Genomic DNA, 21,637 nt, shown 5'->3' on the forward strand with positions numbered 1-21,637 from the left:
TAGCGACTCTGGAGCTCAAAACGCGTCTTGAGTTTGGACCGCCTCCACCAATCTTCTGGCCCACTGTGCGTCCTAGAGGCCCGTGGCGCTCGTGGCCGAGGGGCGTGGTCACTGTAAATCGAAAGGCAACTGTCTGACCGAATAAGGGAGTTGGATTTGTGTTTCTGTGCGTGCAGGTTGGCATGGCGCCTTTCCGAACTGGTTTCGGGTGACCCCGACATGACTCGTTTGATCTATTTGGTGTGACCACACAACTAGTGGTCTTATGAGTCGTCAGAGACAATAGGTCATGACTCAGGGCGTCTCTCTCCCTCCCCCTGTCGGCCCCGGGCTGCCCATGCCAGCCCATGGCATGCCCCAGGTGGGTTCTTGTCAGTGACGCGGGCCGTGATGGAAACGAATGGCGCTTCGTATGTGGTCTGGCGTCGGTCTGCCGAAGGAGCGCCGTCTCTCGCTCTGCCGCGGGACGCTCCACGCGCCACGAGTGCGACAGAGAGAGCCTCGGTGTGGCTCGGCCGGCGTTCCGGCAGAGCAGACTCGGTGCAGCGGCGAGCGCGCTGCGCTGCAAGTTTCACGAGAGATATTTTGGAAATCGGCACCGCCGTGTGCCGCACCGTGGGGGTCGTGGCTGCCCACCGTGTCCTCCTGGGGCAGCTCCAAGCTGCTACAAGCAGCGCACAGTAGGCCAGAAGACCGGTGGAGGCGGCCGAAACTCCAGACGCGTTTTGAGCTCCAGAATCGCCAAGCGGGACTCGAACGGAACCTGTGACGCCACCAATGGATTGCTCTCCGAACGAGGAATCCATTGGTGGGGTCACACGTTCGGCTCGAGTCCTGGCTAGTGACTCTGGATCTCTAACCCCCAGAGACGTGGTCGACGACGGCGTGCTCTGCCTCCACCGGGAGCGGCGAGTGTGTGGTCAGGGCCTTGTCGGGCCTCGTCGACGCGCACGTGCTAAGTGCGTCGGAATGTCCCTCGGGAGCCCCGCGGTGTTTCCCACGCCGTCCCGCTCCGTTTTGAATCTGGGGCGCCGCGTCGTGTGGCGGGTTTGCGTCGAGTTTTTGACGGTGTGGCGTTAGGGCTGAGTCGTTAACCCGTTGCCTGCTCGCCCTTTGTGAGGTTGCGGAGGCGTCGCCCCGCCCCGCCCCGCCCGCCCCGCCCCGCCCCGCCCCGCCCCGCCCGCCCCGCCCCCCCCCGCCCCGCCCGCCACGCCCCACCGGAGCCGACGTACCGTTAGGGACGGTCACCGCACTGTAGGGCTGCGCTGCGCCACGCGCCGCCCGCGCCTCGGTGCAAACTGGAGTGACCCACGGCGCGTCGCGCCTCCACTGCGACTCCCCTTCAAGAAAGACTGCTGCGTTTTGGCGGTTTGCTCTGATCGGATCCGACTTCCCCAGCCCGCCGTTTAGTCCCTTGACGGGCAGCAATGGATGTGGCACAAAAAAAAAAAAAGGCATGCCGCTGTCGGGGGTTGAACCCGGGCCCGGGCCGCTTGGGGGCGTTTTGCACGCTGGAATGCGGCGCTGCGGCACGGCCATTTGCCTTGTTTGATATTGTTGGACCGCCTCGTCTTGTTTGTGCGATTGCGCGTCTATTTTGGGACGGCCGCGGGGGCACGGTGGGGCACACCCGCATTCTCAAAGGGTGGCAACTGCGTTTTGCGTTTTTCATTGTTTGTTTTCGGCATTTCCCGTCTCTCCTTCTCTGTTGCGCGCGCGCGGAAAGTTTTTTATCTAAATACGGGAGTCGTGCGAGCTGGGCGCACCCTGTTCGCGGTTTTCTCTCTATCGCTTCGAGTTTACGAGGTGGACGCTTTGGGTCACACGGACGCGACCTAGGTGCGTGTATGGTATGTGCTTGTGTGTGTGTGTGTGTGTGTACGTGTTGTACATGCCTGCTCCCTTTAAACCCGCCTCCAGTCGCTTTACGACTTCATCCCTAAGGAGCCCCTATAAACTACCAGCGGGGCTTCCCCCTATCCCTTCGCGTCCCTTCGCGCACCATCTCGCTCCCCCTCTCTCGCTCGCTTTCTCTCTCTCTCTCTCTCTCTCTCTTGTTGGGCCCCGGACTGTTAAAGGTATTAGTACCCCATGCCGTTAAATTTTGCAGGTTCCGTTACGTCGTAATTTTTCGTTTGCCTTTTGACGGGGATTTGTGAAAGTGGCAGTGCCTGCACAGAACGATGGTGCCGAGTGGGAACCTTCTCTCTCTCTCTCTCTCGGCGTCTCGTACGGGTATGTGCGAGAGAGACGGGCAAGTGGGCCGAGAGGGGTGTCTTGGCGCGAACGGTGCCGACCGAACCGACTGCCGTGCGACTGGTGGTGTTGTTGTTTGCTGCTGCCTGGGCGTTTTGCTGTTGTTGGTTTTGATGTCGTGCCGTCGTCGAATGGCTATGGCGGGATGGATATGGTCTCTGAGTCATGAGTCACTTGCGCAATTCGCGGCCGCCCCGCCCCGCCCCTCCACAGGGCGTGCTCTCTGCGACGCGGCCTGATAGACAAGGGCACTCTGCTCGAAATTGATTTTTGACAGATGATGTGCCCAATAAAAAAATCTAATTGACACCAAAACATTGATGTGGATCATCATCTGTGTACTAATGCGCTCGCACTGCTACTCTAGTGCTGTCAAAAATTGCGAACAAACGGAACTAAAATTTATTGATTTCTAAAAATAAATGAGTCAGAAACGCAGTTTATTTTTTCAATGGCGTGACGGTTGGAAGGCGTGATGTGTGGCTCTGTGAGGGAGAATCGTCTTGTCGGCTGCTCTTTTAATTTTCCCTTTCCCCCTTCTATTTTTGTTTTTTGTTTTTTCGTTTTTCGTCGATAATTACGAGACGCACGCACAATATTCTAATTGCCGCGTGTCGCCGCCGACAGAGGGCGCTGCTGCGCTGCTACCTGAAGCCGCGTGCGTTTCGGAAAATAAGTAAACGGTGTGAATATAAAAGCAACAACAAGACGGCTGCTCTCTGTCTTCTTGTTGTTGTTGTGGCGGTCCATTGACGGCGTCGTCTTTTTCGGGGTTACGTGCTGGCGCCGCCCGTACAAGGCAACTCTGTGTGAGGTCACGGGTGGATGCACTGCTGGGGAAATCTTGGAGTTCCCAGAGAACTGGGGAGAAAAATTGCCCCATCTTCGGAAAATTCCGAACACACTCGAATGTTTCTATTTTTCACGAGGTTTCGGCCGGTACAGAATTTCTTTTTAAAATCTTTTTTTTTTTTTGGATTTTCTAGTTTTTTTAACAGTGGGGGCCGGCACCCTCTTGGACGCCGTCGTGTGGGACCCTCGCTGTCGACGTCGGCGACGTAGTACACGGAGGCGAGGAAGAAAGGAGGGACTTTTACGGTGGCGACGTTTCGGAATCCGTTACGATGCTGTCTGTCTGCGCTGTGCTCTGCGTTTTGAGGGACCTGGAGGTGTCGGCGCTCTGTCTCCGTCGCGCTCGCGGTGCGCGGGGCACTAGTCGATGGGTGCGAGAGAGACAGGCGGGGTTGCCGTGACCTGATTACGGCCGTGTTTACAAGCGGCGAACGTGCTGTCGGTACTGCAGTGTAGGGACGAGGCGAAATCGCTCGCGTTTGCGATGCCGGCGGCCCGACGGTCCCGACCCCCGCGGAACGCCGGAGCGCCGCGCGAGTGCGAGAGAGAAGGCGAGTGGTGGAGCATGACAATGCGGCGGCGGTGTTTGCCCCAAGTTTGGGAAGCGCGCTTTTGAATGGTTTGCCGAGCGAGCGGTGCCGCGGTGCGTGTGTCTTGTCTGCCGTGCTCAGCTTGCCGAGCAGCGCGAACGGTGGAGCGTCCCTCGCAGCAGCCTCCTCTTTTTGTAACCCTTTTTTCATTTTTTAAAAACGTGTGCAGTGTGTGTGTGCGCCCTTGCCCGCTGCCTTTCACGCAGCACATGTCGAGCCCCCCTCCCTTCCCGCTGCGCGGGCGGCGCGGCGCTGGCTCGGCCGACCCTCCTCCTCTCAAGTATAAAATTGGCGTCCTGGTCATAAAATTTTTGAGCCCTCTGCTTTGGAGTCCGAGGGCAGCGGGGCCGGCGCGCGCTTTGGCCGTTTGGCATGCACGGACGGACACCAGACTGATACCGTCGCTCTGTCTCGCTCCCACCCACGCCGGACGGCCCTTGAGTGCGAGAGAGAGCGAGAGGTGATGTTCGCGGTGCGGGCGGGGCCGAGCGGCACCGGGAGAGCGGTCTCGCGCGCCGCTTCGACGCCCCGTCCCGTGAGTGCGAGGGAGACAGCAAGCGTGCGGGAGGGGCGTGTTTAATAAATCGCCCGTTTTGGGGTTCCCGTCGGTTCCCGTCGGTCCCCGGCTCCCCTCCTCGCCGGGCCCTCGGCGTCGCCCTGCGGATTCGCAGCGGCCGACACTGCGAGAAATCCGCGGCTCGTTCCCCTGCGCACAGTGCGCGTGGAGGCGGTCAAAATCTCGAACGCGTTTTGAGCTCCAGAATCGCCAAATGGGACTAGAACCTAACGTGTGACCCCATCAATGAATTGCTCTCCGAACGAAGAATCCATTGGTGTAGTCACACGTGCGGTTCGAGTCCTCTGTAGCGACTCTGGACTCAAAACGCGTCCGGAGTTTTGGCCGCCTCCGCCGGTCGTCTGGCAGATCTTCTGGCCCACTGTGGCCGGGGTGCCTCATGGTGCCTCTTGCCAGTGCACACTCCACCGATGACGCTGTGCGTGTCTGCCTGGCGGCGCGCGCCACGGATTCCACGGGGCCTTGTATTTTCACAGCTTTCCCTCCTTTGCCGCTGGCTCTGTCTCTCTCGCGCTCGCGGGCCGTAGGCAGGCCGCAGGGGTGCGAGAGAGACGGCCGGCTGACGCAACTTGCAGTGCGGTGGGTAATTGCTGGGCAGGCGTGCTGCTCCTTGTAACTTGACCGCTGGGTCTAATTGGCTTGGAAGTGTTACTCGGTTGACTTGGCCACGGTCAGTGTCGGATTTGGAGGGAGTGCTTTCTTGTTTGCACGCGCCTCGCGCCTTTTGCCGCTGCCGAGATGAATTTCGGTTTCCAAGTTGGTTGCGTTGTGGATGCTATAGTGTAGCGCACAGTGGGTGCCGGCGCGTTTTGAGCTCCAGAGTCACTAAACGGGACTCAAAACCGAACGTGTGACCCCACCAATAGATTGCTCTTGCTTTTGGAGTTCTGTTTAGCTAGCTCAAAACGCGTCTTGAATTTTTGACGTCTCCACCGGTCTTCTGGCCCACTGTAATACGTACTGGCGGAGAGCGTTGTGGAGCCGCGGCGTGATTTGGCGGTCGGGTTCGCTGGCTGCCGTGTTGTCGGTCGTGCCCGCTCCAGTCGTGGAGGTTGGCGGGGCGGGGCGGGGCGGTCCTAAATGACGCGGGGCTTGTTGGCGGCCGTGACTTCTGCCGCCTCCGACGACGCTGCCGCCGCGTTCGCGGGTCGTTGTCCGTTTGCTGCACGGTGGCATTGCCCCCCCCCCCCCCCCCTTTCGTCGCCAGGGAGCTCTTGACCTCCCCTGCATACGAATCGGACCTAGCTTCCTGCACTAGGTGCCGCTGCTTCCGTTCAACTTGTGTGCCTCGGGAGGGGAAGGGAAAGGGGGGGGGGGCGTCGCATCGTGGAGGCGGCCAATTCTCTAGAAGCGTTTTGAGCTCTAGAGTCACTAGCCAGGACTCGAGCCGTACGTATGACCCCATGGATTCCTCGTTCGGAGAGCAATCCATTGGTGGCGTCACACGTTCGGTTCGAGTCCCATTTAGCGACTCTGGAGCTCAAAACGCGTCTGAAGTTTTCGCCGCCTCCTCCGGCGCCGTGCACCGGTCCTCGTCGGGGCCGTTGTTGATGTGCTGGAGCAACGCACTGGAAGCACCACCGCCCGGAGGCCCGGAGGCCCGGAGAGGCAGGCGAAATGGCTCGGAATGCGTTACGTGGTTGGTGCACGGCCGTGTCGCAGCCACGCCGGCCACGCCCACCGAGTGTAGTGTCATCGCCCTGGTGCAGCGGCGGCGCAGCGCGCGCAGACTCCCGGAGATGCCGGCCGGCGGACGGTCGATACGCCGTCTGCCTGTCTGCCTGTCCGTCTCTCCGCCCGCCCTATTACTTGGCTCGCGTTGTTTGGTTTGGCCGTCGCGTCCGCGTCGCCTTGACTCCATTATGGGCATTACGGCAGGAAATGGGACCGGGCGCCATTACCTCTAGCAGGAGAAGGAGTGCCTCATGGTTGAGCAGCTTGCCTCAACCCGCTGCTCGTGGCGCCGAGGCGCAGCCGGGGCGGCCTAATGTCCTCCTGGCGTCAACCTGTGTGCTCGAAACCGTGGCACGGTGGGCCAGAAGACCGGTGGAGGCGGCCGAAACTCTAGACGCGTTTGGAGCTCCAGAGTCGCTACGCAGGACTCGAGTCGAACTTGTGATCCCACGAATGGACTCCTCGATCGGAGAGCAATCCATTGGTGAGGTCACACGTTCGCTTCGAGTCCCATTTAGCGACTCTGGAGCTCAAAACGCGTCCGGGATTTTGACCGCCTCCACCGGTCTTCTGGCACACTGTGCGTGCGCCCGTGGCGGTGCGAGTGTCCGTGTACAATGACCTCTCCGCCGCGGTGGTGTTGGTCTTGTGTGTGCGTGTGCCGTACCCGATAATTGTTTTCCTGTGTCGTCTGCCTGCTTGACTCGTTACCGACTGCTTGCGCAACGAGCCAATGCACACGCACACACAATGGCCGGCCCTGGGTAATGAGTGACGCGCATTACCCGTGCCAGGATGTTCCGTTTCGGGGTCCTGGTTGCCCCCGCGACGCGCAGCGCGCAGTGGGCCAGAAAGACCGGTGGAGGCGGCCGAAACTCCGGACGCGTTTTCAGCTCCAGAGTCGCTGAAATGGGACACGAACCGAGCGTGTGACCCTATCTATGGATTGCTCTCCGAACGAAGAATCCATTGGTGGGGTCACACGCTCGGTTCGAGTCCCATTTAGCGACTCTGGAGCTCAAACGCCTCCTTAGTTTCGGCCGCCTCCACCGGTCTTCCGGCTCACTGTGCGCTGCGCGGCGGGCCTTTCGAATCTGACGCGGCGTCGCCGCTTCCCTTGAACCGCGTCGGGGCAATGATGAACCCGTTGTGGTGGCCTTGGGCAGTGCATGGGACGAGCAGACGGACGGACAGACAGGCGGGCTGTTCGAGAGTTACAGCGTCTGGCCGCCTCGTCGTCGGCCCGTCTGGGAATCATCGCCCCGAGAATGCATCATATCATGCCGGTCGAACGGGGCCTGCTGCAGCATGGCTGGCTGCAGCGCTGCAGCGGGTCAAGGCCTCGAGGGCGCGGCGCCGCTGTCTCTCTCGCACTGGTACGGCACGCCCCCCGAGTGCGAGAGAGACGGCGCCTCTCGGGCCCTATGCCCTTGCCGGGCTCGCTGGCGTGGAGCTAGCCTCGCCCCGGGGGCGATGTGAAGGGGCTGCATTAACATAGTAATTAAGTACGTACGACTTTTGTTTGAACTGTCGACTTGCGCTTGGAGTACTGCTACGTTACACAGTGGGCCAGAAGGCCGGTGGAGGCGGTCAAAATTCTAGACGCGTTTTGAGCTCTGTGGACTGAAGAAAACTGCGCAGGAAGATGACTGGCGCTGCTGTTGATTTGTTTGACTCGGCCCTGGCGGTGTGCGCGTGCGCGCCCCCGGGTACACGGGGGCGGCCTTCATCGGCAGCACCGGGAGAGGCGTCGCCGGGAAGGCCGTCCCGGCCGCTCTTCCCGACCTTGGAGCGGCCGGGGTGAAAGGTTGGGCCGCCTCGCCGCGCCCCGCCCGCATGGAGGTCCCGGAGGTCCTGGTCCTGCAGCGGGACGGGACGGGACGGGCACCCCGCCGCGACCATCACTTGCTGCCGAGTCGATTCGTCAGCAGTAATTGGGCCTCGATGCCGTCTCTCCGTCTCTCTCGCACCCCCTGCGGTTCCCTGCGGGCCTCTGCCGGGCGGCCCGCGAGTGCGAGAGAGACACGTCGCTGGAATGCTGGCCAGTGTCGTGGTCACGCGGTCGCGAGGACGCTCGCGTCGGGGAAGGGCGGCTGGGCCGCGGAGCCGCGGAGCCGCGACGGAGATGAGGCGACGCGGCGCATTCTGTCTCGCTCGCACTCGCGGGGTGGGCCGCAGCGGTGCGAGAGAGACAGAGCGAACGGTCGGTAGCAGTCAACGGGGCAGTAATGAGTCGCGGCAAAGCGTAGCGGGACGCACTCCGCGGCCACCGCCGTCGGCGTCAGGCCCGCGACCAATCTGCCCCCCCCCCCTCTCTTCCGCCTTGAAGATACGCTGCTGCGTTGCTCTCACGAACTTGGTCCACTCTTAAAACCTTACGAAGTATTTTGAGCATACATATAACAAACTAAATTACTTTGCTATACGAAGAAATAGTTCGTGAATTACGAAGTATTTTCTTTGTAAGCTTACGTATGCTCAAAATACTTTGTTATACAAACTGCTTTTCTTTGTAAGGCCCAAAATAGTTTGTAAGGTTTTCTCAGTGTCCCTCTCTCCCACGCAGCAGCAGATCTGATTCCACACCCTCATGTTGCTCTAGATTCCAGCCACCCCCTCATCCTTGCTCTCGATTCTGTACACCGCCATCCTTCTCTAGATTCCACCCCCTTTATCTTGATTATTTCACCCCCTAAAGATGACACCCCCTGAAGATGACACCCTACGGTAGAAACGGTACCTCGTTTTCCCAAGAAGCCAATGGTAGGGACATTAGGCGATTTCTAGGCAGTTCCTGGGAGTACCAGGAACCGTTTTTTCTATGCCCCAAAAGATGACCCCCCTCTAAAGATTCCACCCCTTCGTCTTGTTCTTCCCCGCCACCTCGATGATCCTCCTCCCGTCTTGCTCCTGTCCTGGCGCCGCTATCTCATTCCCCCCCCCCCTCTCTCCCTTTCTCTCTCCCAATGGGCGGCGATGAAATAAAAGGCAACCTTGGTGCGTTAGCACTTTTATTCTGTTTGATCACGCACTCGGGGGGATGGCCGCCACCAGCCGGCCGCGTCCGAGGAACGGGCCGCGCTGTCTCTCTCGCACTCGCGGGGGCGCCCCGTGGGGGTGCGAGGGGCACGGTCGGGGCGGGCACGCGTGCCTCGCAGCATTTCCGCGCCGCCGGGGGAGTTTATCGGCGCCGGCGCCACGCAAGGACACGTCCTGTTGCTAGGCACGCCTAGGACACTCCTGGGACACGCCTGGGGAACGCCCCTCTCCCCGGGACCGGCAACTTGTCTTCCCGCTTTTGGCAGACGAAATGGCACCTTAAACAAGGGGCGTACTTCATTTAAGAGTTAATTAAAACAGAACATGTAGGGTTTTTGTCATTTTTGCTCCGAGTTTTTGAGGCTAAACTGCATTTTTCCTCAGTTTTCGAGACTTGTATGTTTTAAGTATTTTGTTGTGATCACCGCCCCGTGAACGGGCCTGATAAAGTCGAAGTAAGACGGTCTGGCTGGGCGGGTCTGGCGTCTGGTGCGGGTTTCGCACTGGGCGCACTAACCTAACCTAATCAAGGGAACTTTTTTGGGGGCTTCTTTTTGGTCGCCGAACAAGAACCTCCAGGCCTGCCTCTGGCCACCCCTCCTCCCGGGCTGCTGGAGCAAATTGTTGTTCGCTTCATGCTGCTCGTTCGTCCGGGGGCCTCGGGGGCGCCGCCAGCCGTCTGAGAGGAAACGAGCCCCTTCCCCAGTCGCCGGGCCAGTGTCCGGGGGCTGGTAGGGAAGTACGTGGGGCTGACAAACCTAATCATGATACATCAAAAATCGTTCCATTTTTCATATCTAGTTAATGAATTTGTCCCGTGTTGTCACTGTGGTACTGCGCTATGAACAGCTTAGCTTCGGCCGGTCCTCTTCACAGTGACCTTTCCCTTGCTTTACTGCATCCCTTCTAAGCCTCCCTCCTCGTTTCTGCCCTTTTGTGCTGAGTGTGAAGTATCTCTCACACACACGCGCGCACACACACACAAACGAGAGAGGCGTCTATCTGGCCGCTGTTTTGCCCGCAAGTGACGCGGCTATGGCTGGAAATGTGAGGGGGGGGGCATTTCTAGCGCAGTATGTCGTAAAATATTTATTTGCCGCACGGCCCTTCTCTCGGTAATGACCTGAGGAGAGGGGAGGGAAAGAGAGAGAAGGGGAAGGGGTACAAGGACGGGGCCAGCCTGGTTTACTGTCCCCCCTCGGTTTTACGAACCCTATGTCCCCAAAAAGCCAGGGAGGGGAGGGGGACCTGTAGGGTCTGCCCTTGACAGCTCGTCAGTTCGAGGGCCCCCGAAGGGCCCTGCCTGGACGGTCGGCCCAGTTCCAGCACGAAGGGCCTAACGGGGCCGGTGTGTGTGTGTATCCGGCCGAGCCCTTATCAGTTCTTTCATTGCGAAATTTTACTTCAAATTATTTGTGTCGCCGGTGTTTGATTTTTGTTTTCTTTTTCAAAATACTGACAGTGGGTATTGCTGTGCTCGCTGGTCGGGAGGGAGAGACGAAATCGGCTTGGAGCGGCCAAAGGGTGGCACTCCCAGGGCAGGGCCAAGCCTGGCCAAGCTCGGGGCCGAGGCAGCCCCGCCCTGGTTAGTATGCAGCGGGGACACTGTCTCGGCTGGTAATGGAGTTATGAACGGGCTGCAGATAATTAGGTGATAAATCCGTGCATTTGGCTGCGGCACTGCCCCGGCCCGCCACGCCCCGCCACGCCCCGCCCGGCGTGAACCAGTTAACGCCCTTGTCGCTCTCGGTAGTCTTCGTTTTGGTGGGTGTCTGTGCGGGCCGAGCAGGTCGCTCTGTCTCTCTCGCACCCGCGGGGCGCCCCTTAGGGGTTGCGGGAGAGCGAGTGAGAGAGAGCGACGGAGCAGTGTGGCGTCGACCCGGTTCTAACGGTGCGGTGGTCATTGTCCATTGATCTGGCCACTGATTTATGCCTATGCATGATGCGGGCAAGACCGGCAGAGCTCTGTCTCTCTCGCACCTATAGGCCACGCCCCATGAGTGCGAGAGAGAGCACAACGAACTCCCGGAGTCAGTCTGCAGCAAGACCGAGCTCCAGAAGGCGAGGCGGAGCGGAGGGGATTCTAGAGTTGTTTTCTCGCGTCTGCCCGATTTTCATTGTCCGATGCTGTTCCAGCCGCTTATTAACTGTGGATATTTTTTTTGTTTCTGCTTTCAGGTGGGTGTCTTTCTCGGAAGCGGGGCCGCGCGAGCTCTCGGACCGGCAATCTTTGATCGATTATCTCGAAGTAGGGCCCGGTCACGTCGCCTGGACACTGTGTGTGTCTGTGTGAGTTGTGTGTGTGTGTGCACGATGCTGAAGGTGGTAACCCGAGAAAACCTCTGTCTCTCTGTGCTTCGACCCAACCAATGGATTCCTCGTTCGGAGAGCAATCCGTTGGTGGGGTCGCACGTTCGGTTCGAGTCCTGTTTAGCGACTCTGCATCCGGGATTTTGACTGCCTCCACCTGGCCCACTGTGGAGTGCTTTTCCAGTGGCGCACCTGGCCGGTCGCTCGAACTGCGAATAACGGCCCCAAGGCTCACTGGCCGTGGTGCGAATAGAGGCCGCTGTCGACGAGTTGGGTCGGCGGCCCTTCGGTTTAATTGCACGCCAGTGGGGACCCATCGAGCCTTCGTCCTGCCTTCGCCCCGCCAGGCAAGCCCCAGGCAAGCCCCAGGCCCTTGGGGTGGAAGGAAGGGCATTTGCGTGGAGGTGAAGTTTGATCGGCAACTTTTGACGCGCGCACGCCGATTTCGGATTGGTTCCCCTCCTCCTCCCTCACCGCTGCTGATTCGAGTTGCAAGTTAGTTGTCGGCGCCAACTTCGGCCGATTTCGCGCGAAAGTGGCTGGGCCCAAATTTAGCGGGCGCTTGTTCGGCCAGGCCGGCGAGGGTGGTGGTTTGGGTTGTCCGCACGCAGATCTAACCGGCGGCCCTGCGCTAGGGCTGTCGGAAAACAGTCGTGCCACAGCGAAGGGCTCGCAACGCCGTGCAGCGCGCCCTCTGGGCAGCGCTAGGCTCGCGACCCTACACTCGAAGGGCGAAATGGTCCTCTGTCCCCGAGGCGGTTAGGGCCTCCCAGGCCTGCACGCGGATCTAACCGTGCGTCCCCCCCGTGGGGCCACGGAACGCAGGGGGCACGCTGGGCGAAGAGCTGCTGCCTTGGCGGACCGGCGCAGCTCTAGACACGGCAGCCCTACACTCCAGACGCGTTTTGAGCTCCAGAGTCGCTAAGCAGGACTCGAACCGAACGTTTGACCCCACAAATGGGTTCCTCGTTCGGAGAATCCATTGATGGGGTCACGTGTTTAGGTTCGAGTCTCATCAAGCGATTCTGCAGCTCGAAACGCGTCCGGGATTTTGACCGCCTCCACCGGTCTTCTGGCCCACACTGTGCAGTGTGGTGCCTCGTGCGTGCCTAGTGTAGGAGCGCACGCGGCTGTGTTTCCTTTCATTTGCTATCTGATAAGCCGGCCGGACCGTGTCGCTCCCACGCTGGCCTCTGGAAAATGTGTGCCGCGTCGGTCGCTCCGTCTCTCTCGCACCCCCGCGGGTCACGCGGGACGCTCCACGAGTGCGAGAGAGACGGAGCGAGGAGAGCTCCGCCGAGCGCAGTAAAGATGGAAATGTGGCTGTGCGGTGCGCTGCTATAGTACACTGGCTGGCCCTCGCGCTTGTCGGTCGCTGTGCAGTTCGATAGGTCGAGAGGCCGCCTCGATGTATCGGCCGCCGCGTCAGCGTCCTCGGAAATAGATCGCGCGCGTGTGTGAGTGAGTGAGAGAGAGAGACTTTGTGAGTGTGTTGATGAGTACGGTGCGGCTGGCGAGCCTCGATGAAGTGCGTGCCTTGGGTGTCGGGTGCTAATTTTAACGACCACACACACAAACACACACACACGCATTCACATTCACATCGACACACACACACAGTGTGGGGGTAACTGAATATCATCCCCACAACGCACCCCTCCCACCCCTCCCCACTCCCCGACCTACCCCACGGCCACCACCCTCGGCTTGGCTCGACTGCACCCCCTTTGGGTGTATACACGGAACCCCGAGTTTACGACGCAATTACGCTTTTGTTGTTGATGTTTTGCTGCTAGCAGACGACGCACCGATAGCAGACGACACGAAGGCAGCCCTGACCTGCGCCACGCCGCGCCACGCGATGCAGCCCGCGGCTAGACGGACGGACAGACAGAAGGCGCCCGGCATATGGCGAGTGGTAGGGAGACGGGCTGTTCGATGAAGTAGTTGAGGCCCGGCGCCGGTCTGTCTGTCTGTCTGTCTGTTGTAGTGCAGCGCGGCTGTGCCAATGAGGCCTGAGGGAAAGGTACTGGGTCCCGCAGGCCCCGCAGGAACGGCCCGGTAAAGTGACTACTAACAGCGTAGCGGCCTAATTAAAACCCACCCACCGCGGCGTGCTGCCTCTGTGTGCGTGTGTGTGCGTGAGCACTATAGTATGTACATTTCGTACCGGCTTGTGTTGCTCCCTGTCGGCCCGTTCTGCTATGTGGTCCTCTCTCTCTCTCGCTCCCACCCCCGCGGCCTGCCGGAACCACCATGCCAATTCGCACCTCATTCAGCAGAGCGTTCTGTGCCGCCTTGACGTGTGTGCCGCTCCGTCTCTCTCGCACCCCTGCGGGACGCCCCGCGAGTGCGAGAGAGACGGCAGACCGTGGCAGACGTGACCAGTCTCCATCCACCCCGCGTGGCGTGTTTGGAAGACGGTCGCTGAATTCCGTTAATGGCTCGTGCGACATGTTGTTCGCCTCCATAAAAATATAATGATGAGAGAGAGGGAGAGATGAGGGGAGAGAGAGAGAGAGGGGAAGCGAGGCACGTGTGCTGCCGGCTGACAGCGGTTACCGGTACCCCGCCCAAATCGCCACGCGCGGCGGGCCGGCGGGGCGTGGCATATGTTAAATTGTTTTGCCTCGCTTTTACTAGTTTTTAATTCGCCCCCGGGGCTGCCTTTATAGTTTATCGGCACTTGACGCTGTCTCATTGTTGAAATCAGGTCTCGTTTTATCTCTCACTTTATTTCTTTAAATCTCGCATAATCTTTGAACCCCTATTCTCATTGCTATGTCGTTCTTTTTTCTTTCTTTCTTTTTCTCGGCCTCTGAATGCTTGGCAGGCGATTCGAAGGTACCTGCTTGGCTTGGGCCGTTTCCGGTGTCCAAGACGAGAAGAAGTGTGACGTGACTTCCGGCCGTGCGATACCATCTCGATCCCCCACCCCACCCCTCCCCTCCCCTCCCTTTCTTCGTCTTGCTCGGACACTCTTCACGCGGAGAAAGGCCTTCCCTTTTGACTGCAGCCGTACCGAGTGTGGCTTATCTGCTTTTGGTTGGGACTGTCACACCGCCCCACAGTTGCGGGCCAGAAGACCGGCGCAGGCGGCCAAAACTCTGGACGCGTTTTGAGCTCCAGAGTTGCTAGACAGGACTCGAACGGAACGTGTGACCCCACCAGTGAATTCCTCGTTCGGAGAGCAGTCCATTGGTGGGGTCACACGTTCGGTTTTAGTACAATTTAGCAGTGAAAGAACAACTTTTCGTAAAAAAGAAAACAATTAGCGTCGATTTTTTTCCAGCGTAGGGGGAGGGAGCGTGGGCATGTGTGACCGGCCTGGAATTGAAATAAAGTCCGATAAGGGCGCCCATTTTTGTAATCGATTCACGGGCATGCACGGTGGGGCTGCGCGCTGCTGCGGGCGTGGGTGCACTGTGGGGACGATGGCCGGGCGGGGCGGCGCGGCGCGACTCGTGTTACCCGGCCATAAGGTCAAACCTATAAGTGATGAGACCGCCTCGCCTGGCGGTCACTCCCCCTTTTTCCCCCTCCACCCCTTTCCCCCTCCACCCCTCCCTCCTTTGTACTCTCGCTTTCATTCGGAGACATTTAAATCGGCCCATGTTTCGCTCTCTCTCTCTGCCTGCTGGGCAAACTGCAATACGGTAGGACCGCAGTATTTTTAGAAACTGTAGTTTGGAGGGAAAGAGAAGCGCCTCCGGCATGCGTGTGTTTGTGTTTGTCCGTGCGCGTGTTTGGCTTGTGTCTTTGCACAAGGAGACGGCGCAAGTCGCGTTGTGTGTCAGTGGGCCTTCGGGTTTGTGCGCGTCTTTTAGCGAGCACTGCGGACTGCGCCGCTCGGGACCGCTGTCACTGTGTGTCACTGTGACGCTTGACTCTAGACTATCGTCCCCGAGGCTGTCTGTCCGAGGGGCAGGCTGCTTTGTTGGGCCCGTCTTCGTGGACGAGTCTGAGGGAGGGACTGTCGCTGAAACGTGTCTCCCGCTTTTCTTTGTATTTTATTTTTAAAGGGCAGAACTGAAGTGTTAAAGCGTCAGGATGGCTTTGTTTCAAAATTTGGTGCCTTTCCATAAAAGGAGAATAACTTTTTATTCAAAATCGGTATAAGTTTTGTAGTAATTTCATTTTTTGCCCCATTTTTTTCCTCTTTGTTGAACAGGAGTACGTACATTTTGAGACCGTTACAGAGGTCACTTTGAGTTTCCGCGACTGTACTATTGGCAGTCCGCTTTGTTATCGGCAGAGCAAGCTGCATCCTGGCGTGTGTACTGGCAGCATGGCTGGCAGTGACTGTGTGAGTGAGTGAGTGAGTGTGTGTGGGCAGGGCGCGGCGGAGAATGCATTGTTTTCCCTTGCAACTTGGGAGAGTGAGTGTGTGTGTTTGAGACGCGCTCAGTTTCGTCATGATGGCCATTGGCAGTGTCGTCAGGGTGGGCCGGCCGTCGTCCACACTGTTAAAAAAAATTAAACAAAAACAACAAACAAGAATGAAAATTTATTTTTGGCTGTCGTTGTGGTGGGTTACTGCTCCGAGCCTTGCGGGTGGCCTGTCTGGCCGTTGCCCCCCCCCCCTCTCTTTTTGCAGACAGACGCGTTGTGTAATAATTAGGCAGTTTGCATGGGAGTCAATTGGTCGGTCTCGACGCGCTGCCGACGGTTCGAGTGCAGGCACTCTTGTTTTTGTTTGTTTGGCTTTTTGCCTGATTGTCGTGTGTGTCGCCGCGCGTGGACTGGCTGCTGAGAGGCAATGCGTCGGCGGCGGTAAATGGCGGATCGGTTCCGGGAAAAGAGAGACAGAGAGAGAAAGGGAAATGACGCGACAATGCGATAACTCGCTAATCGACGTACTGATCCCCTTACAGGAGATAGGCGGGCCTTCGCGGCCTGATTCGCAGGTGTGGCTGCACTGTCCTCAAATGTGACCGGCCTCGGCAGTGCCGCACAGTGGGCCGGAAGACCGGTGGGGGCGGCCAAAATCCCGGTCGCGTTTTGAGCTCCAGAGTCGCCTAGGGACTCGAACCGGACGTGTGACCCCACCAATGGACTGCTCTCCGATCGAGGAATCTATTGGTGGGGCCACACGCTCAACGAGTCTTGTTAAGCGCACTCTTAAAACCTTACGAAGTATTTTGAGCATACATATAACAAACTAAATTACTTTGTTATACGAAGAAATAGTTCGTGAATTACGAAGTATTTTCTTTGTAAGCTTACGTATGCTCAAAATACTTTGTTATACAAACTGCTTTTCTTTGTAAGGCCCAAAATAGTTTGTAAGGTTTTCTCAGTGCGACTCCGGAGGTCAAAACGCACCATCGGCAATCTCACGCAGGTTTCTGAGGACAGTAGAGCGCAAAATGTCCCAGAAAGCCCTGGCCTGTTGGTGTCACGTGAAGTGTTATTTATTGGTGTGGGGGTGAATGGGGGGCTAGCGTCAGGTGCGTGGTGCGGCCCCGCTGTTCCGGATTGTCCTCTTCGCTTCCGGCGCTCTTTTTAGTGCCCCGCGGTCCTTGATCTCCTCCAGCAGACTGAGAGTCGTTTTCGTCGCCGTGTCTCTCTCGCACCCGCGCGCGGGACGCCCCACGAGTGCGAGAGGGACAGGCGGACAGTGGGAACGGCCTCCCCGGGGGGCTGGGACCACGCCGACGACCGCCACGGGGTTGGCGGCAGACTGCAAGCACCCCGTGGGGTGCGAGAGAGACGGGGCGACCTTTTTGGCTGTTTGCGCGGCGTGCGCTGCCTTTTAATCGCCCATAATGCGCCCTTTTTAGTATGATTGGGGCGGGCTAGGCAGCAGGGCGTCGTGGGCTTAGCGCGGCGGAGGGTTCATGGCGGTGTCTAATATTTCCGTCGCTGCCAGACTAGTCAGGCTTTGGCTATTGAGATATCGCAGGGCTTCCGGAGCGGGCCTCGGGCTGTGGGACCGGCAGGCGGCCAGCACAGTGTGCCGCAGCACGGCCGGCACCTGCTGCAGGACCTGGTCTAGGACCTCAAGCAGGTTCACTTCGACCTCCCACCAGGACTAGGGCCCCTCAAGGAACTGGACCAGGACCTCACACAAGGACCTTCGCTAGGACCTCCATGACATTTCTCTGGGATCTGCATCCGGAAGCACTTTGCCCTCTCTCCCCGTTCCCCTCCCCCGCGGGGCATAAAAAGACTAAACATAACCAACCCCACATCGCCCCACCTATTACTACGACTGTTTGCGAATCCGATCGGATGTTTATCTCAGCACCGACCAGTGCGGCACGCTGTTTTGTTCTTTTTGTTCGGACTGTACTTCGTCTTTTTAAGGAAAACTGCTCGTTGTTTCCGATCTAGTTGGCATTTTCGCGCGTTCGCTTCGTTTAGTGCTAGACACGCACACACTCGCACACACGGCAGTGCCGTCTGTCTGCCCGATTGGATCTTATATGGCGACTTCTCGCAGCTGTTAATCATTTTCTCGTGCTGCAGCAGGCCGATTCCGAGTAGCGCAGTCGTCGCTCCGTCTCTCTCGCACACTTGGCGCGTCCGTGGTGGGGTGCGAGAGGGACGGAGCCACTACACTGTTTTCGGGGTCGGCCCGAGGGTCCCGTAGGTCGAGTGCGAATACACTCTTGACTTATCGCTCCCCCTCTCTCCGATTGCAGGTGCCACAATGGGAGTGCGACAGAGCAAGCGGTCGGTGGACATCACGACGAAGGACGGCGAGCAGGTGGCGACGGGCAAGGCGGCCGCCCTGGACGGCAAGCTGGCCAGCATCGAGGAGGCTGGCGTCGCGGACCTCAAGGCCAAGGTCGCCAACGGACACGCCGAGGGCAAGGTGAGGACTCCCACACTGCAAGAAACCACCTTCCAGGGGCGAAGTGCGTCTCTTTACCCACAGGCGCCCCACAGTGGGCCAGAATACCGGTGGAGGCGGCCAAAACTCAAGACGCGCTTTGAGCTTTAGAGTCGCCAAATGGGACTCGAATCGAACGTGTGACTCCACCTACGGATTGCTCCGAACGAGTAATCCATTGGTGGGGTCACGCGTTCGGTTCGAGTCCTGTTTAGCGACTCTGGAGCTCAAAACGCGTCTGGAGTTTGGGCCGCCTCCACCGGTCTTGCCCCCCTCCCCCTGGATCCATGCCCGGCGGCGCTGTGGCGGCGTCGCTGCGTCGGCGTCGCGGCGACCTCCTCGCCGACGGCCCGACGGCCCGAAGGCCCGAAGGCCCCGAAGGGTTCGCGTTCGCTTCGCGGCCGTCGGCCCCGCCGGCGGCCCGTCTTGGCCGTGCAGCGCGGTGCCGGCGGTGCCGACGGTGCCTCGGTGCCGCGCGGCGAGTTCGATTGGACGGTGAGGATCGTCGGGATGGCCTCGGCAGCCTCGCCAGCGCGCCACGCCAGCCTCGGCGGCTCACTCACTTCGGCTCGGCGGTTCGGCTCGCCGGTTCGGCTTAGTTCGCGGCGCGGCTCGGCTTCGCCAGGGCTTCGCGTTTCACCGTGGCTCGGCTGGACACCTCTTCGCGGCGCTGTCCGCCGTTTGGCCGTCGTGCGACTCGGGCCTGAAATCGGCTCCCGAGCGCCATTCCCGAATGGTCCAAGCCTCGGCGAACGGCGCGGCGGCGCGGCAGGGCGGTGTGAGGCGGGGCGCCCCTCCCCCGCCCCCCTTCCCCCCTCGCATTGTACCGGCGTCGCGTAGCGCCCTCGGGCGTCGCCGCCGTACAGTGGGCCAGAAAACCGGTGGAGGCGGCCAAAACTCTAGGATGCGTGATCTCCAGACTCCAGAGTCGCTAAGCCGAACGTGTGACCCCACCAATGGATTCCTCGTTCGGAGAGCAATCCATTGGTGAGGGCGGTCCCATTCAGCCACTCCGGAGAACACATCACGTCTAGAGCTTTGGCCGCCTTCGCCGGCCTTCTGGCCCACTGTGTCGCTGCGCCCTCGACGTACTCATCACAGCACCGGCGGCGGAGAGTAGAGCTCTGGAATGTGTCGCGGCAGGTGTCCGGCCCGATGTCCTCCGGGGCTTGACCATCTCGCTGCCTTCTAAGGCTGTCCGGCCGACAGTCTGGATGACGAGACACGCACACATACTCGGAAACACACATGCACACGTACAGTACTCACTCACACACATCCCACTCGCTCATAGCAAGACGCGCATTCGCCAAGACTCGCACACACGTACTGTTTCTGTCGCTATCTCGGTACAGTGGACTGGCGCTCTATTTTTAGCCCGGTAGCCTCTCTCTCTCTCTCTCGCACTCGCTCTGGCGTGACGACGCGTTGTGGTGGTCATTGATATTAGTATTGTGACCTGGCGAGGCGTAATTGGACACAATTGCTTCTTTCATCGGCTGTGAGTGAACACGCCGTTCCCATGGCGACTTGGCCGTGCGTCCGTCCGTCTGACCTCCCTGTACCAGCCGAGTCTGCCGGTCTTCCCCCTCCCCTGCCCCTTTTGCTTCCCGCGATGGTTGATGCAGGTCCGACTAATATGATTTATACGCCCCTTGACTGCCCCCATGAGGTCACTGCGCGTCACACTGGGGCGTTGGTTGCTCTTCGGACCTCTCCTCTCTCTTGCCATGCCGCACGGCGGTTTGGGGCGGCCTGCATGCCCGCACGGCCGGGCAGTGCGTGGGTGTGGAGGGCGGGGTCGCCGTGTCCAAAACAATGTATCGTACTTTCTAACGGTGCCGTGGGTCTCTGGGCTGGCTGTGCGGATGGACGGTCGGCGACGCAGCGCGGAGTTTGAAATTGGGGTGTGTTGCAGTGCAGTGTGCATCGTCGGGGAATGGCACAGCTGCAGCCTGATTCCAAAGCCCTGCCTCTGTCGCACTCGTGGGGCGTTCCGTGGGGGCCGAGAGAGACAGACACGACTCTTCGACTGGATTCCGGGGACGGGCGTGCCTTCCTGCCCGCTGCTCCACTTTGGGCATTTCGTCAAAATGGCGCCTGTCTTTGTGGTGCCCCCGACTTGCGTGTGTGTGTGTGTGTCTCTCTCACTCCGAGGGAGTCCCCCGGGACCCCCTGCGGCGCTGCGTGCTGTTCCCGTGATGTCGCGGGATTGTGACGCCCGTGTCGCCTGCAGACTGCTCCGTCTCTCTCGCACTCGTGGGCCGTCGCGCTCGCGTGCGAGAGAGACAGCGCTACCCTCACTTGCGTTGCCCCGCCCCGTTTTTCACAGTGAAGGTCGCCGCCGCGTCGTCCGACCAGAGGCCAGTGGAACTTTCGTGGAAGCCGAAAAAGCGCCCCATTTTTTTTGCGCTGCTTTGCAGTGTGGGTGCACCGCCCCACAGTGGGCCAGAAGACCGGTGGAGGTGGCACAAACTCTGGACGCGTTTTGAGATTCAGAGTGCTAAATGGGACTTGAACCGAAAGTGTGACCCCACCAATGGATTCCTCGTTCGGAGAGCAATCCATTGGTGGGGTCACACGTTCGGTTCGAGTCCAATTTAGTGACTCTGGAGCACAAAATACGTAGAGTTTCGGCCGCCTCCTCCGGTCTTCTGCCCCACTGTGCGGCCCCTGCAGGAGGGGCGCGTACTTCCAGAGTCGCGGGCTGGCCGGCCGGGCGAGGAACCTGGAACCGGCTTGCTGCATCGTAAAGTCGGCGACAGGCTTGCCGATGTGCTCGTCGGTGGCGGAGCGAGGCAGCACACCGTGAGTCGCTTTCGTCGCTCCGTCTCTCTCGCACCCGCGGGGCGTGCAGTGCGGGTGCGAGAGAGACGGAGCGAGTGCGGTGAGTGTACGCTACTGAAGCACTGAGTGGCGTAGCTATCGCGGCACCGCGGGCACCGTCACGCCGCCGGCACCTCAAGGCCGACCAAGGCAGAAGTGCGCCTCGGCGGGCCGCTCTCTGTCTCTCTCGCACCCCAGCGGACCCTGCCGGCCGCCCCGCGAGTGCGAGGGAGACGACCTGCGGTGCATTCCTGGCGGCCGTCGGCGTCCGGGCAGGCGAGTGGCGGCGGTCGCCGCCCGGATTATGTCCTACGACCCTGGTTCGAATACCGGCGCCGGCGTCATTTTCTTGGCTTTTTCCCTCTCTGTCTCTCTCTTTCCCCCGCGCCCTGTGTGGCCAATCGCAGTGCCGCGACGGGCCCTCGTCCGTGGCCCCTACAGTGCCGCAGCTACGGGATTGGCGTGCAGAATGGGCCGGTCGCACAGTGGGCCAGAAGACCGGTGGAGGCGGCCAAAATCCCGGACGCGTTTTGAGGTCTAGAGTCGCTAAATGGGACTCGAACTGAGTTTGTGACCCCACTAATGGATTCCTCTTTCGGAGAGCAATTCATTGGTAGGGTCACACGTTCGGTTCGAGTCCCATTTAGCGATTCTAGCCTTTTAAAAGTAACGTTA

The 21,637-nt window shown here is 59.6% G+C and overlaps 1 protein-coding gene across 3 annotated transcripts in view; it reads left to right on the forward strand.

Moving 5' to 3' along the window:
• LOC117650337 (calphotin-like) overlaps window positions 1-21,637 on the forward strand; it is a 55,377-nt gene that overhangs the window by 11,398 nt on the left and 22,342 nt on the right. For 2 of the 3 annotated variants that reach the window (XM_034393702.1, XM_034393718.1), the window contains exon 2: window positions 17,946-18,118. In XM_034393702.1, coding sequence (XP_034249593.1) covers window positions 17,954-18,118 — 165 coding nt within the window. In that variant the 5' untranslated portion in view covers window positions 17,946-17,953. Of the gene's footprint in view, window positions 1-11,259; window positions 11,278-17,945; window positions 18,119-21,637 lie in introns of those variants that run through there. The other variant, XM_034393710.1, reaches the window with a different exon arrangement.

This window comes from Thrips palmi, unplaced genomic scaffold, assembly GCF_012932325.1.
Source record: "Thrips palmi isolate BJ-2018 unplaced genomic scaffold, TpBJ-2018v1 HiC_scaffold_10, whole genome shotgun sequence".
Taxonomy (NCBI): domain Eukaryota; kingdom Metazoa; phylum Arthropoda; class Insecta; order Thysanoptera; family Thripidae; genus Thrips; species Thrips palmi.